The 14,208-nt window shown below is 49.7% G+C and overlaps 1 protein-coding gene across 8 annotated transcripts in view; it reads right to left on the reverse strand.

Moving 5' to 3' along the window:
• Positions 1-10,181, reverse strand: part of LOC127000887 (uncharacterized) — a 39,804-nt gene extending 29,623 nt beyond the window's left edge. For 6 of the 8 annotated variants that reach the window (XM_050865003.1, XM_050865000.1, XM_050864999.1 and 3 more), the window contains exons 1-2: positions 488-1,228; positions 103-257 (exon numbers count right to left, since the gene is read on the reverse strand). In XM_050865003.1, the coding sequence (XP_050720960.1) occupies positions 103-257; positions 488-951 (619 nt within the window). In that variant the 5' untranslated portion in view covers positions 952-1,228. Of the gene's footprint in view, positions 1-102; positions 258-487; positions 1,229-10,027 lie in introns of those variants that run through there. The other 2 variants (XM_050865005.1, XM_050865004.1) reach the window with 2 other exon arrangements.
• Positions 10,182-14,208: the final 4,027 nt, after the last annotated feature.

Below are 14,208 nucleotides of genomic sequence, written 5' to 3' on the forward strand. Positions count from 1 at the left end.
GACGCGTTACTGCCGCGCGGCCAGGCTTAACAAGGGGACGTGAGAGCGAGGGGAGGCAGAGAAAGAGAGAGGCAGCGCGGAGCCGCGGCGTGCCGTACGTACCTGTGACGGAGATAATGGCGGGGTGGTCCGCGGCGTGCAGCAGCAGACTCTTGAGGAATGGCGAGGCGGCGGCCAGCACGGCGCAGTGGGCGCCCACGTGGCCGCCCTCCGCCAGCAGCACGGCGTCAAGGCCGAACTCCTCCTCGTGCAGCTCCCTGAGGAGAGAGAAAGCAAGGCTTAGTGAAGGGGCGGCACAAGGCGGCGGGAACAGGCAGCAGCAACAACAACAACAACAAGCAGCACAGGGCCCTGCGGGGGAGCCCGGCGTTACGCTAAGGGAGCTTCACATCAAGGACAGACTACAATGAGCTAAAGGGGGCGGGAGGAGAGGAGGGCTAGCGCCGCCGCGTCAATATTGACATCAAGGCAGACGGGTGAGGGCTACCTGATGGCGTGGGCGAGGTGGGCGTCGTGGCGAGGATTGCTCAGCTGCGACACGGGGCCCGCCGCCACCACCCTCCCGGCGGCGGCTGGCGGCCCGCCGGCGTCACCTCGGTCCTGGGGCTGCTCGGGGCAACACGGGGCCGCCACCCCCCTGCCGCCGCCGTGAAGGGAGGAAGGGTAGTCGCTCTTGGGGCACCGCTGGCCCCCGGCACCGCCCTCCGCTGCGCCCCAGGCACCCGCCGCCCCACAGGAAGCCTCTTTCGCCGCCGCGCCCTCCGGCTCCTGCGGCGGCGGCGTCTGGGCCTCGTGCGGCGCCTCGGCCTCGGCGGCGGCGGCGGCGGCAGATTCGGCGGCGGGTCTGCCGGGGGACTTGGGCCTCTCAGCGGCGGCGGCGGGGGGCGGGTGGGGGGCGGAGGCCGCCGCGGGCAGGATGGTGAGCGTCAGCGTTGCCCCGGAGTCTTCCATCACGTGGCCCCTCGCGCCGCCCTCCTCCCTCTCCCCCTCCTCCTCCTCCTCCTCCGCCCTCGCTAGTCTGGGAGCCGCCAGCACCTCCACCCCCCTCTGTCGGCACAACCACAACACTTACAGCCACTACCTGCTGACGCGACCCACAACCCCACCACCATCACCACCAAACGTCGTCTCGTCAAAACCTCTGTGCGTCTACGGCCCAAACAACAACAACCTCAAGGCCACTACAATCTAATAACAACCTGTAACCTGCCGCCCTGACTCCTACGCACCCACCAATCCTCCCCCTCCCCCCCCCCCCCCCCACCACACACTGAAGGATCCATCAAGTGTTCGCCTTTTCTTTGCACCTCCACGATATTTATGATAACCACTGCATGGTGGGGACGGGGGGTGGGGGTGGGGACGGGGGGGGGGGATAGAGGGGGAGGGAAGGATGAAGTGAAGAAATGGAGGGAAGGATGGAGGGGTGGAGGGAAGAACAGGTAAGTCCCTCCCTCCTTCCCTCCCTCCTCCAATATGTAAAGTTGGTTCATTTTCTGATGGTGATGAAAAGTGGGCAGCGACAGCCACGCCCACGTACACACACACACACACACACACACACACACACACACTTGGTCACCGGAAAGAGGAGTGAGATGATGAAGAAGAAAAAAAAAAAACTTAAATGGTGCTGAGGACAAATGACGAGGAGGAGGAGGAGGAGGAGGGTGTTAGGTGGTGAAGGAAGAGGAGAAAATAGAATAATGAGAGACTAATGGGAGAGATGCATGAGAGGAGATGGTAGAAGAGGAAAAAAGTAAGAAGGAGGAGGAGGAGGAGGAGGGGATATATCTACTGCTTGAGGTATATTTACAGACCCAAGACAATTATAATGGACACGAACAGATATATTAACCCCTTCAATACAAGCAGACAAAACATAACCTCCATGCCATATCCTGGTTTTACAGACTACGTAGAATAGTCCAATGACCATGACGCACATACAGCGTCTCTAGGATATGGTTCGAGAGATGAAATGACTCATATACTGCGTCATGGTACTGAAGAGGTTAAGAAACATAACAGATATATAAAGAAGGCAAACAGAAGTAACAAAACAGATATATAAAAATAAGACAAGAAACAAAACAGATATATAAAGAAACATAACAGATATATAAAGAAGGCAAACAGAAGTAACAAAACAGATATATAAAAAAAGACAGAAGAAACAAAACAGATATATAAAGAAACAGAAGAAGAAACAGAAAAAGAAACAAGAAACAGAAGAAGAAACAAAAAGAAACAAGAAACAAAAGAAACAGAAAAAGAAACAGAAGAAACAACAGAAGAAGAAACAGAAGAAACAAGAAGAAACAGAACAGAAGAAGAAACAGAAGGAGAAACATAAAAAAGAAACAGAATAAACAAGAAACAGAGGAGAAGAAAAAACAAAGAAACAGGACAAACATATACAGAAAAAAAAATCAAAACAAACAGGACATTAAACAAAGAGAAAGCCAAACAAATAAAAACACAAATATAACACCAATAAAAAAAGTGAATAAAGAAGAAAACAAAAACAATAAACAGTAAACAAGACAATAAAGGAAATAAGAGAAACGGGACAAATGAAAAACTAATAAAAATAAATACTGATAAAAATGAATGAATGAAAATAATAATAATGATAATAATAATAATAAAAATAGGGAATAATATAACAGTAAACACGTAAAAAGACATAATAAAGAAAGAAAAATAAGATAGAGAAATGTTAATAAAGAAAGACTGAAAAGGAAAAGAAGAAGAAGAAGAAGAAGAAGAAATAAAAAAAAGATGAAATAGAAAACGAAACGAGAAAAAAAAAAAACTAAATGGAAAAAAAAATGTAGAAGAAAAAAGAAAGAAAACAGTGAAAAGAAAGAAAATATGAAGAAATAAAATAATAGACAATACGAGAGAAGAAAAGAAGATAAAGAGAAGGAGTAAAGATGGAGGAGGAAGATGATGGAGAAGGAGAGTGAAAGAGGAAGAGGAGGAGGAGGGAAGAGAAGGAAGGGAGATAATATGATAAAAGGGAGAGTAAAGATGAAGGAGGGAGATGATGCAGGAGAGTAAAGGAGGAGGAGGAGGAAGGGAGAGAGGGAGGAAGAGAATAAGATAAAGAGGAAGAAGAGGGAAAGATGATGATATGGTGAGAGGGAAAATAAAGAAAAGGAAAGGAAAGGGAGAAAAGACATAGCCGAGAATAACTGAATGAAAAGGAAATAAAGGAAGGAAGAATGGGAAGGAAGGAAGGAATGGGAAGGAAGGAATGAAGAATGTGAGAAAAGACATAGCCGAGAATAACTGAATGAAAAGAGAAGAAAGGAAGGAAGAATGGAAAGGAAGGAATGGGAATGAAGGAATGGGAATGAATGAAGGAATGGGAAGGAAGGAATGAGAAGGAAGGAAGGAAGAATGGGAGAAAAGACATAGCCGAGAATAACTGAAAGAAAAGGAAAGAAAGGAAGGAAGAAGATGAAACAAAGAATGAAATGAAAGAAAAACAAAAGAAGAGGAACTAGACAAAAGTAAATAAATAAAAAAAACGATAGAAAAAGAAAAAAACAAATGAATGAAATGAAAGAAAATAAGACAATACGAGAAAAAAGAAAAAGAGAATGGGAGAAAAATTTAACCAAGAGTGAAAGAAAGAAAATGAAAGAAAGGAGAGAAAGGAAGGTAAACTAAATGAATCACGAACCAAAGAAAGGAATGAGGAAAAAAAAAAGAAACAATAAAGAAAAAAAACAATAAGACGGAAATACGTTTAACAAACACACACACACACACACACACACACACACACACACACACACACACACACACACACACACACACACACACACACACCTCATCCCCCCACACACACACAAACAAACAAACACACACCAGAACCGATACAAAAAAAAAGAAATAAAAAATAAAAATATATATAAAAAGTAAAGCCATTAATTAGTGAAATCATGTGTGTGTTTACCGTAGAATTGTATGGGAGGGAGGGAGGGAGGGAGGGAGAGGGAGAAGGAAGGGAGGAAGGGAAATATGACAAAGGGAGAGTAAGGGAAAAGAAGGAAGATATAGTATGGTAGATAGGGAGAGGAGGAAGAGGAGGAGGAAAAGGAGGAGAAGGAAGAAAAGGAAGAAAAGGAGATAGAGGGAAAGGAAGAAGAGGGAGAGAAGGATGGAGAAGGAAGATAAAGGAGAGGAGAGGCGAAGGAGGAGGAGGGAAGAGAAGGAAGGGAGAGAGGAAGAGGGAAGAGGAAGAGAGGGAAAATGGAAGAAGAAAGCAGAGGAAGGAGAAAGAAAGGGAGGAAAGGGAGAGGAAAGGTGAGAAATGAGGGCACAGGGAGAAAGGAGGGAGAGGAAAGGGATGAAGAAAAGGGAGAGGGAGGAGGAAGAGGAGGAAGAGGAGGAAAGAGGATAAGGCAGAGGAGAGGAGAGGAAAGAAAGGGAGGAGGGAGGGAGGTAAGGAAGGAAAGAAGGAAGGAAGGAAAGGAGGGAGGAAGGATAAGAGGAGGGAGGGAAGGAAGGAAAGGGAAGGAGGGAGGGAGGATAAGGGAGGATGTGGTTGGGGAGGAAGGGAGGAGGGGGAATGGAACCGATACCCTCCTCCTCCTCCTCCTCCTCCTCTTCTCCTCCTCCTCCTCCTCCTCATTTAGACAAATTATTCCCTTACAAGTGACATTCTTTGACTGTATCTCACTGGCCGAAGAGGAGGAGGAGGAGGAGGAGGAGGAGGAGGAGGGTATTGGTGGTGGGTGCAAGCATTGAAACATTTAAGAGCAAACACATGCATATCATCCCCCCCCCTCCTCTCTCTCTCTCTCTCTCTCTCTCTCTCTCGTTTTGTTTCATTTCTCAGTTCAAGGAAGCGAATTACGACCACGTGCATGTGTGTGTGTGTGTGTGTGTGTGTGTGTGTGTGTGTGTGTGTGTGTGTGTGTGTGTGTGTGGGTTGCGTGCGCCCCCTCCCCTCCCCACCCCCACTCTCTCACTCTCCCCTCCCCCTCCCCCCCACAATACCAGAGTAAAGCAACAGGTTACCTTTCCATATGTGAATCTCTCTCTCTCTCTCTCTCTCTCTCTCGGTGCCGGGGAAGGTAAATGAGTGAGGCTTATCAGTATTGTTGTTGTTGTTGGTGGTGGTGATGAAGGTGGTGATGAATGTTGTGGTGGTGGTGGTGGTGGTGAAGAATTGAGTTGGTGTTATTGAGAATCCCTCTATGATGATGGTGGTGGTGGTGGTGGTGGTGTAGATAGGTGATGCAGGTGGTGGTGTTGTTAGTGGTAATGAAGACAGGTGGTGAAGGTGGTGGTGGTGGTGATGGTGGTGTAGATAGGTGTTGATGGTGGTGGTTCATGATGTTAATGAAAATTCCGTTGTTATGGTAGTGGTGATGAGGGTCGTGGTGTAGATAGGTGGTGATGGTGGTGGTGATGGTGGTGGTGGTGTTAGCGGTAGTGTAGATACGTGGTGATGGTGGTGATGGTGATAGTGGTGGTGGTGGTGGTGGTAGTGTAGATAGGTGGTGATGGTGGTGGTGGTGGTGATGGTGGTGGTGATGAGGGTGGTGGTGGTGGTGTTAGCGGTAGTGTAGATATGTGGTGATGATGGTGGTGGTGGTGGTGATGGTGGTGGTGCTTCTTGTTGTTAATGAAAATACCGTTGTCATGGTAGTGGTGATGAGGGTGGTGGTGGTGGTGGTGGTAGCGCCTGTTTGTCCGTCCATCCGCCTGTGCGTGTGTGTGTGTGTGTGTGTGTGTGTGTGTGTGTGTGTGTGTGTGTGTGTGTGTGTGTGTGTGTGTGTGTGTGTGTGTGACGCGGCCCTGGGGTGTCGGTGGCCTTTCCCTGAGGGCGCCCACGAGAGAGAGAGAGAGAGAGAGAGAGAGAGAGAGAGAGAGAGAGAGAGAGAGAGTCGTTGGTTAGTGGTGTTGGTAGCGGTAGTAAAGGAAGAGGAGGAGGAGGAGGAGGAGGAAGGAAGATGGATGGATAGAGCGAGGAGAGGTGAGGAGAAGAGGAAGGGAGAATAGACGGAAAGGATGGATGGATATGGATAGAGGAGGAGGAGGAGGATGAACAGGAGGAGGAGGAGGATGAACAGGAGCAGAAGTAGGAGGACGAGGAGGAAGAGGAGGAGGGGAAGGGGAATACGTGTGGTGTGGTGTGGTTGCGACAGCTCTCTCTGGCCTGCCCTCACACACACACACACACACACACACACACACACACACGCACCGTACCCGCCAAAGTTTCGTCCCGCCAAGTCGCCGCGTCGCCAAGTAAAGCCGCGGCCAAGGCGACGCGGCGGGCGGGTGTCCACACGGCCCGCCGCTTCGCCGATTTTGTCGCCGCCGCCGCCCGCCGCCCTCTCGTTATCGTTCACCCGTCCCCGCCACGCCCCGCCGCCCACCCCAGCCCGCCCACACCAGACCCCCAATCCCCCAGGTCATTAGCCGAAGCGGGGGTGCTGGGGGCGGGGGGCTGAGTGATGTCCTCCCAGCCCCCCGTGCGTGGTCTCAACCCCCCGCGCCCGCCTCCCCGCCGCCGCCGCCGCCTCCCTCACCCACGACGAAACCTTCTGGAAAAAAGTGTTGCCCGTAGCGAGAGCAGGCCAGCCCCGACCCCGCTGTGCCGCCGCCGCCGCCGCTGCTGTCGCCCTGCTTACCCTCCTTCCCCCTGCTAACCCCGCTCCCCTCCCCGCCCCTCCCCGCACGCCACCACCTCCATCACGGCCACCACCACGCCCACGCCCAGCCATGCTATATTATGCCGCGCCAGACATAAAGAGCGCGCCGGAGGGAGAGTCAGGGAGGGGTGCCAGGGTGCGGGGTGCCAGGGGGGGAAGGGGGGAGCGAGGGTTGAACAGTCGCCGCAGGGAAGCTACAGGGGGGAGCAGAGTGCCAGGGGGGAGGGGTAAGGGGAGTGCCAGGGGGAGGGGGAGGGGGGAGGCAGGGGTTGAGGAGTGCCAGAGGGCGAGGGCTTGACAGGGTGAAGGGGACGGGTGCCTCCTCCTCCTCCTCCTCCTCCTCCTCCTCCCCGTCATGATCGTTACGCTTGATGAGTTTGATGACCTGACCTGTGGTGGTGGTGGTGGTGGTGGTGATGACGTAGGTGGTGGTAGTGGTGGTGATGACGGTGGTGATGATGAGTGGTGGGTGGTGATGACTGTTAGTAGTGGTAGTGGTGGTGGTTAGTGGTGATGAGCTACACACACACACACACACACACACACACACACACACACACACACACACACACACACACGGCAAAGAACATGCACGGCCACCACCTCTTCTTTCTTTGCATACAGGTGTGTGTGTGTGTGTGTGTGTGTGTGTGTGTGTGTGTGTGTGTGTGTGTGTGTGTGTGTGTGTGTGTGTGTGTGTGTGTGTGTGTGTGCGCGGGCTGGTCGATTTCATGTAAGTTAACTGTTGCCAAGTATTAAAACAACTGAGGTTTATACAACTATTATGCAACAAAAGCGCGGTCTCTCTCTCTCTCTCTCTCTCTCTCTCTCTCTCTCTCTCTCTCTCTCTCTCTCTCTCTCAATAAAACTCGTATGCTCAAACACCAGAGATTTCCTTATCAACCTTTTTTCCTGCTATTTATTTTTTTCTTTCTCCTTGTTTTAATGTCAGGAAGCGGAGGAGGAAGAGGGAGGAGGCGGGGGGGGGGTGGAGGAGGAGGAGGAGGAGGGAAGACACAACCTCCCCATCCCAGTCTTCCAAACCTACTGACCTACAGAGGAATATTCGTTTTCTGTATATCTGAGTGAATCAAACCCATTTTCTACGAGTCTGAAATTGTGTGTCTGTGTGTGTGTGTGTGTGTGTGTGTGTGTGTTAGGTAAGTCTGTGCGTGTGTGTGTGTGCGTGTGTGTGCGCGTGTACCTTTAAACAAGAGTCATTTATGGGGGGTTAAAGAGAGAGAGAGAGAGAGAGAGAGAGAGAGAGAGAGAGAGACGCCCCAGGGTAACCGTTCCTCTCTCCCCTTCTAATACCTGGAGAGGAGGGGGGGAGGGGAGGAAGGGGGAGGGGAGGGGAGGAGTTCTTTCCCTTCCCCTTGTTTCCCCTTCTTCCCCAACACACTTTTACGGGGAGGGGCACGTCGCTCCCCTCCCCTCGCTCTCCCCCTCCCTCTCTCCCCTCTTCATTTCCATAACACAACGTAAATTGAAGGGAAAACATTGCCCTTCCCTCTTCTTCCCTTCCCCTCTTTCTTTCCCCCTCACTTCCCCTCTCCATTTCCCCTCACCCATCCCTCTTTCTTTTTCATCTATTCCCCTCTTTCTTTTTTTCCCTCTCCCCTCATTTCCCCTCACCCATCCCTTACTTCCCCTCTCCATCCCTCTTTCCCCCTCTCCATTTCCCCTCACCCATTCCTCTTTCTTTTTCCTCTATTCCCTCATTTCCCCTCACCCATCCCTCTCTTCCCCTCTCCATCCCTCTTTCCCCCTCTCCATTTCCCCTCACCCATTCCTCCTTCTTTCTCCTCTATTCCCCTCTCCCTTCTCTTCCCCTCACTCCCATCCCTCTCTCTCCCTCTCCTCTATTCCCCTTTCTTTTTTCCCTCTCCCTTCTCTTTCCCTCACTTCCATCCCTCTTCTCTTTCCCATTCCTCTATTCCTCTCTTTCTTTTTTTTCCCTCTCCCTTCTCTCTCTACTTCTCCCCTCCTCCATTCCTCTTTCCTTCTCTTTCCCCTCTTTTATCCCCTCCCCGCTTTTTTTATCTCCCTCTCCCCTCTTTCCTTCTTCATTTTCCCTCTCTCCCCTCTCTCCTCTCATCCTTCTTTTTCCCCTCCACTCTTTCTTTCTCTTCCTCTTCCCTCTTTCTTTCTCTTCCTCTCCCCTCTTTCTCTTTCTTTCTTTCTCCCTCTCCATTCTATCTTCCTCTCCCCTCTCTTTTTCCCCTTCATCCTCTTCCTTACTTCCTCTCCCCTCTCTATTCCCTCATTCTCCCTCTTCCCTCTCCCTTCTTTTCCCTTCTTCCTCTCCCTTTTTCCCCCCTCCTAACCCTTTCTTCCTCTCTTTTCTCTCTCTCTCTCTCTCCCATTCCTTTCCTTCGCACACCCCTTCCCTTCTCTTTTCCCTTTCTCCTTTTCAATTTCTCTTCTCCCCTCTCTCTCCCTTTTCCCAACTTCCCTTTTTCTTCCCTCTTTATTTCTTCCTCTCTCCCCAATTTCTCTTCTTCTTCCATACCTCCTTTTTCCTTCCTTCTCTTCCCTTCATCCTCCTCCTCTTCTTCCTTCAATCTACTACCACTACTACTACTACTACTACTACTACTACTATTACTACTACTACTACTACTACTATTTTCCTCTCTCTCTCTCTCTCCCCTCCCTTCCCTTCTTTATTCTGCTTCTACTTATTTTTTTCTCCATTTTTTATTAACTTATTTTTCATTCCTTATTTTTTATCTGTTAATTCATTCTTTCTCTCTTCCTTTCTTTCTTTCGTTCCCTTCCTACACTTTTAAAACCCTCTGTATTTTTTTTCTGCTTTTCGTCCTGTTTATATTTAAATTCACGTGTATTTTTTTTCTATTATTATTATTATTATTATTATTATTATTATTATTATTATTATTATTACTTATTAAAGTTTCTCTCTCTCTCTTTCTTCTTTAATTATAATCTTTCCTTCCTTCCTTCCTTTCCTTCCCTTTCCTTTCCTTCCCTTCTCTTCCCTCTCCTTTCCTTCCTTCCTTCCTTCCTTCTCCTTTCCTTCCTTCATTCATTCATTTCCTTCCTTCCTTCCTTCCTTCCCTTTCCTTTCTTTCCTTCCTTCCTTCCTTCATGCATTCATTCATTCATTTCCTTCCTTAGTTCACCCCTTCCTTCCTTCCTTCCTTCCTTCTCTTCCAACACCAACTCCTACCACCACTACCACCACCACCACCAGTCAACCAAAACTACCACAATTACAAGAGAAAATGGGGAACGACAAGCGAGTAACCACAATCCCTATAACAACAACTACCACAATCTACGAGAGAGAGAGAGAGAGAGAGAGCACGTTACCACACACCTACCAGCATTAACCACCACACAGGGGAAGATTGTGGTTGAATTGTGGTTGTTCTAGTTGTTGAGTTTTTCCTCCACCTCCACCTCCACCTCTACCTCCACCTCTATCTCTCTCTCCACGCCCGGAAGTCACCTGGAGGAAAGGAGAGAAAAAAAAAGTTAGTTAAAAAATAAGGTGTGTGTGTGTGTGTGTGTGTGTGTGTGTGTGTGTGTGTGTGTGTGTGTGTGTGTGTGTGTGTGATTTTTTACGCGTGCACCGATCATTACAATTATTATTACAGCAGTGGTCTTCCTCCTCCTCCTCCTCCTCCTCCTCCTCCTTCACCTACTACTTAATTTACTTACATGCTCATAACTGCTACAATTACTGACACAATGATTACTTTTACTGCTATAACTACTACTACTACTACTACTACTACTACTACTACTACTACTATTACTGCCACTATTACTACTTCCATCACCACCACTACTACTACTACTACTACTACTACCACCACTAACTACTACTACTACTACTACTACTACTACAACTACCACTGCAGTATCAGGTGGTAGGGAGGGGATAAGCAATAAGTCGTTAATCTGAAAGGGAGGTAAGAAGGGAGGAAAGGAGAGAGGGAGGGAAGGAGGAATACTGCCCTTCTCTCCCTTCCCTCTCTCTCTCCCTCCCTCCCTTCTCCCATTTCCCTTCCTTCTTCCCTCCCTCCCTCCCTCCCTCCCTCTCACTCCTTGGCTTCCTTCCTTCTCTCTCTCTCTCTCTCTCTCTCTCTCTCTCTCTCTCTCTCTCTCTCTAGTTAACCAAGACCACCTGCCGGGCCCTCCTCCTCCTCCTCCTCCTCCTCCTCCCCCTCCCTTGTTTCCTTCGCCCCTCCTTCCCTTCATTCCTCTCTCTCCTTCCCTTTCAATTATCCTTCATCACCATCACTACAATCACCACCACCTCACCACCACCACCACTACCGATACAAGTGCAGCGAGCAATAGAAGTAGTAGTAGTAGTAGTAGTAGTAGTAGGTGGTGGTGGTGGTGGTGGTGGTGGTGGTGGTAGTAGTAGTTGTTGTTGTAGAAGAAATATAGTAGGAAAAGTGGTAGCGGTAGTGGTAGTAGTGGTAGTAGTAGTAGTAGTAGTAGTAGTGGTAGGAGTCGTGGTAGTGTTAGTAGTCATCGGGCGGGTCTGGCGGGGCGGGGTGGTGGCGGCGGGAGAGTGGCGGCGTGCTCTCAAGACGCGGCTAACAAGGCACCGTCCGCTGGGGCCTGACCCTGGCTCTCCGGCACGCACGCCGCCGCCGCCGCCACACCATGTCTCCTCCATTACCGAAGCGCCGCCACCACCACCACCACCACCATCGCCGTTGCCGCCATGTCACGTCAGCGAGCAACCATCCAGTCAGCCCTTCCGTTTCCACCACTGCTGCTGCTCCTACTGCTGTTACTACTACTACTGCTATTACTACAGCTATTACTACCGCTACCGCTACCATTACTAACATCATCGTCTTCATCATCTTATCACTACGACTACTACTACTACTACTACTACTACTATAAACCATCTACTACTACTACTATTATAAACCATCTACTACTACTACTACTACTACTACTACTACTACTACTTTAAACCATCTACTACTACTACTACTACTACTACTACTACTCTCCTCCTCCTTCTCAAATTCATCATCATTCTACTGCTACTACTACCACTACAGCTATCAACATCTACTACTACTACTACTACTACTACTACCATCATCACCTCACCTGACCTTCTCTTTCTACAGGTGTTTACGTTCAAAGGGATGGTTCATAAAGAAGAGAAAGAGTGCGAATTAGAGGAGGAGGAGGAGGAGGAGGTGGTGATGGTGGTGGTGGTTAATTCATCTCGCATTCTACACTTGTTTTTCGTACACCTCCACCACCACCACCACCATCATCACCATCACCTCCACCACCATCACCACCACCATCACCATCAATAACAACAACAACCACAACAATTGACTCACCCACCATACCTCTTGCATCACCACCACCACCACCATCATCACCACCATCATCATCACCACCAATAACAACAACAACCACAACAACAACAATGACTCACCCACCACCATCCCTCTTGCATCACCACCACCACCACCATCACCACCACCACGTGTTACAAATTGAAGTTTTTACACATTTTATCCTCACCCTTTTAATACATTCCCCAGCCCTTTCTTCCCTCCTCCTCCTCCTTCCCTCATTCATTCCACCTGGTTGAGTCTTCCTTATATCTTCGTTCACCTTTCCTCCTTTCCATAGTCCGAAGCTGTAGGGGAATATTAAGCTTCTTTTTCACTCTTCTGCGCTCACTTTTGTAATGTGTGTGTGTGTGTGTGTGTGTGTGTGTGTGTGTGTGTGTGTGTGTGTTGAAGTTACGTGTGCATCTTTCAGTCCTTGTAAGTCATTCTCCACACACACACACACACACACACACGTTAAGCTTGTGTGTGTGTGTGTGTGCGCGTATGTGCGTGGCGTGGTGACCTAAGCAAGCCAGGGGTCACCAGGTCATCTTAGGAGACAGAGCAACCGGTCACCACCTCCACCACCACCACCATACTGAACACAAAGCGGTGGTTGTGATGGTGGTGGTGGTGGTGGTGGTGGTGATGACGGTTAGGTAAAGTATAGAATAGTAAAACTGGTGGTGATGAAAGTAATGGTGGTGATGAAGACGGTGATGATGGAGTAAGTGTTAGTTATGGTGGTGTTGATGGTGATGGAAAGCGTGAACCTGGTGATGAGTAGCTAAGTGGTGATGCAGATGGTGATGAAGATAAATATACTTTAGAAAATGGTGATGAAAATGATGACGGTATACGAGAAATAAGAACATCATGGTAGAAGTTGTGATGAAGATGGAAGTGGTGATGAGGCCGGTGGTGGTGATGCTCGTGGTGATGATAATGGTGGTGGTGATGAAAATGATGGCGGCATACGAGAAATCAAGAACATCGTAGTGGAAGTGATGATGAAGATGGCAGTAGTGATGAGAGGTAGTGATGATACTCGTAGTGATGATGATTGTGGTGATGAAAATAATAGAATACGAGAAATTAAGGTCATGGTAGAAGTCATGACGATGGGAGGAGTGGTGATGAGGTTGGTGTTGAAGGAGGTGGTGGTGATGAAAATGGTGATGAAAATGGGAGGAGTGGTGATGATGAGACTGGTTTTGAAGTAGGTGATGGTGATGATAACGGTGATGAAAATAACAGTAGAAGTGATGACGACGGGAGGAGTGGTGATGATGAGACCGATGTTGAAGGAGGTGATGTTCGTAGTGGTGGTGCTGGTGGTGGTGATGTTAGTGGTGGTGGTGGTGGTGATGTTCGTAGTGGTGGTGGTGATGGTAGTGATGTTAGTAGTGGTGGTGATGTTAGTAGTGGTGGTGCTGGTGGAGGTGATGTTAGTGGTGGTGGTGCTGGTGATGTTCGTAGTGGTGGTGGTGCTGGTGGTGGTGAGGCGTGACGCGGGTCTTGTGGCAATCTTCGTCGCTAGCTACTTGGTTGGCGGCGGAGATGGCGGTGCGGCGGCGGCGGCCTTCTCTACCTCCTCCCCCCCTACCCCCACCCCCACCCCCACCACCGACCATCTGCTGCCCCCCCGCACCGCCTGCTCTGCCCCGGGCGACGGCATCCTCCTCCTCCTCCTCCTCTAACACGCCGGCCTCTCTAGTGCAGATGACCCCCTCCTCCTCCCTTCCCTCCTCCTCCTCCTCCTCCTCCTCCTCTCCGCAACGCAGGTCCCCAGTTAAGTCCCCAAGGCTTGGCTGGTCTGCACAAACATGTCCTCCTCCTCCTCCTCCTCCTCCTCCTCCCTCACTCGCCGCCCCTCCCAGCAAGCCCTCATCTCTCCTGTTATCGCCGACACCACCACCACCACCACCACTCCCACCACCGCCGCGCCGCCGCCACTACCGCTAAACAGACGCCACCACCTCCACCACCACCACCACCACTAACAACACCACCATCTTCATCACCACCTAGCCTGCCTGCCTGCCTGCCTGCTTGCCTTCACAACCTCCTTCATCATCATCACCCTCATCATCATCACAACCAATTTCACATCATCATAACTTTTACTAACTCAACCACCACCACTACCACCACCACCACATTCGTTTCAT

This window comes from Eriocheir sinensis, chromosome 19 (genome assembly GCF_024679095.1).
Source record: "Eriocheir sinensis breed Jianghai 21 chromosome 19, ASM2467909v1, whole genome shotgun sequence".
NCBI classification, from domain to species: Eukaryota; Metazoa; Arthropoda; class Malacostraca; order Decapoda; family Varunidae; genus Eriocheir; species Eriocheir sinensis.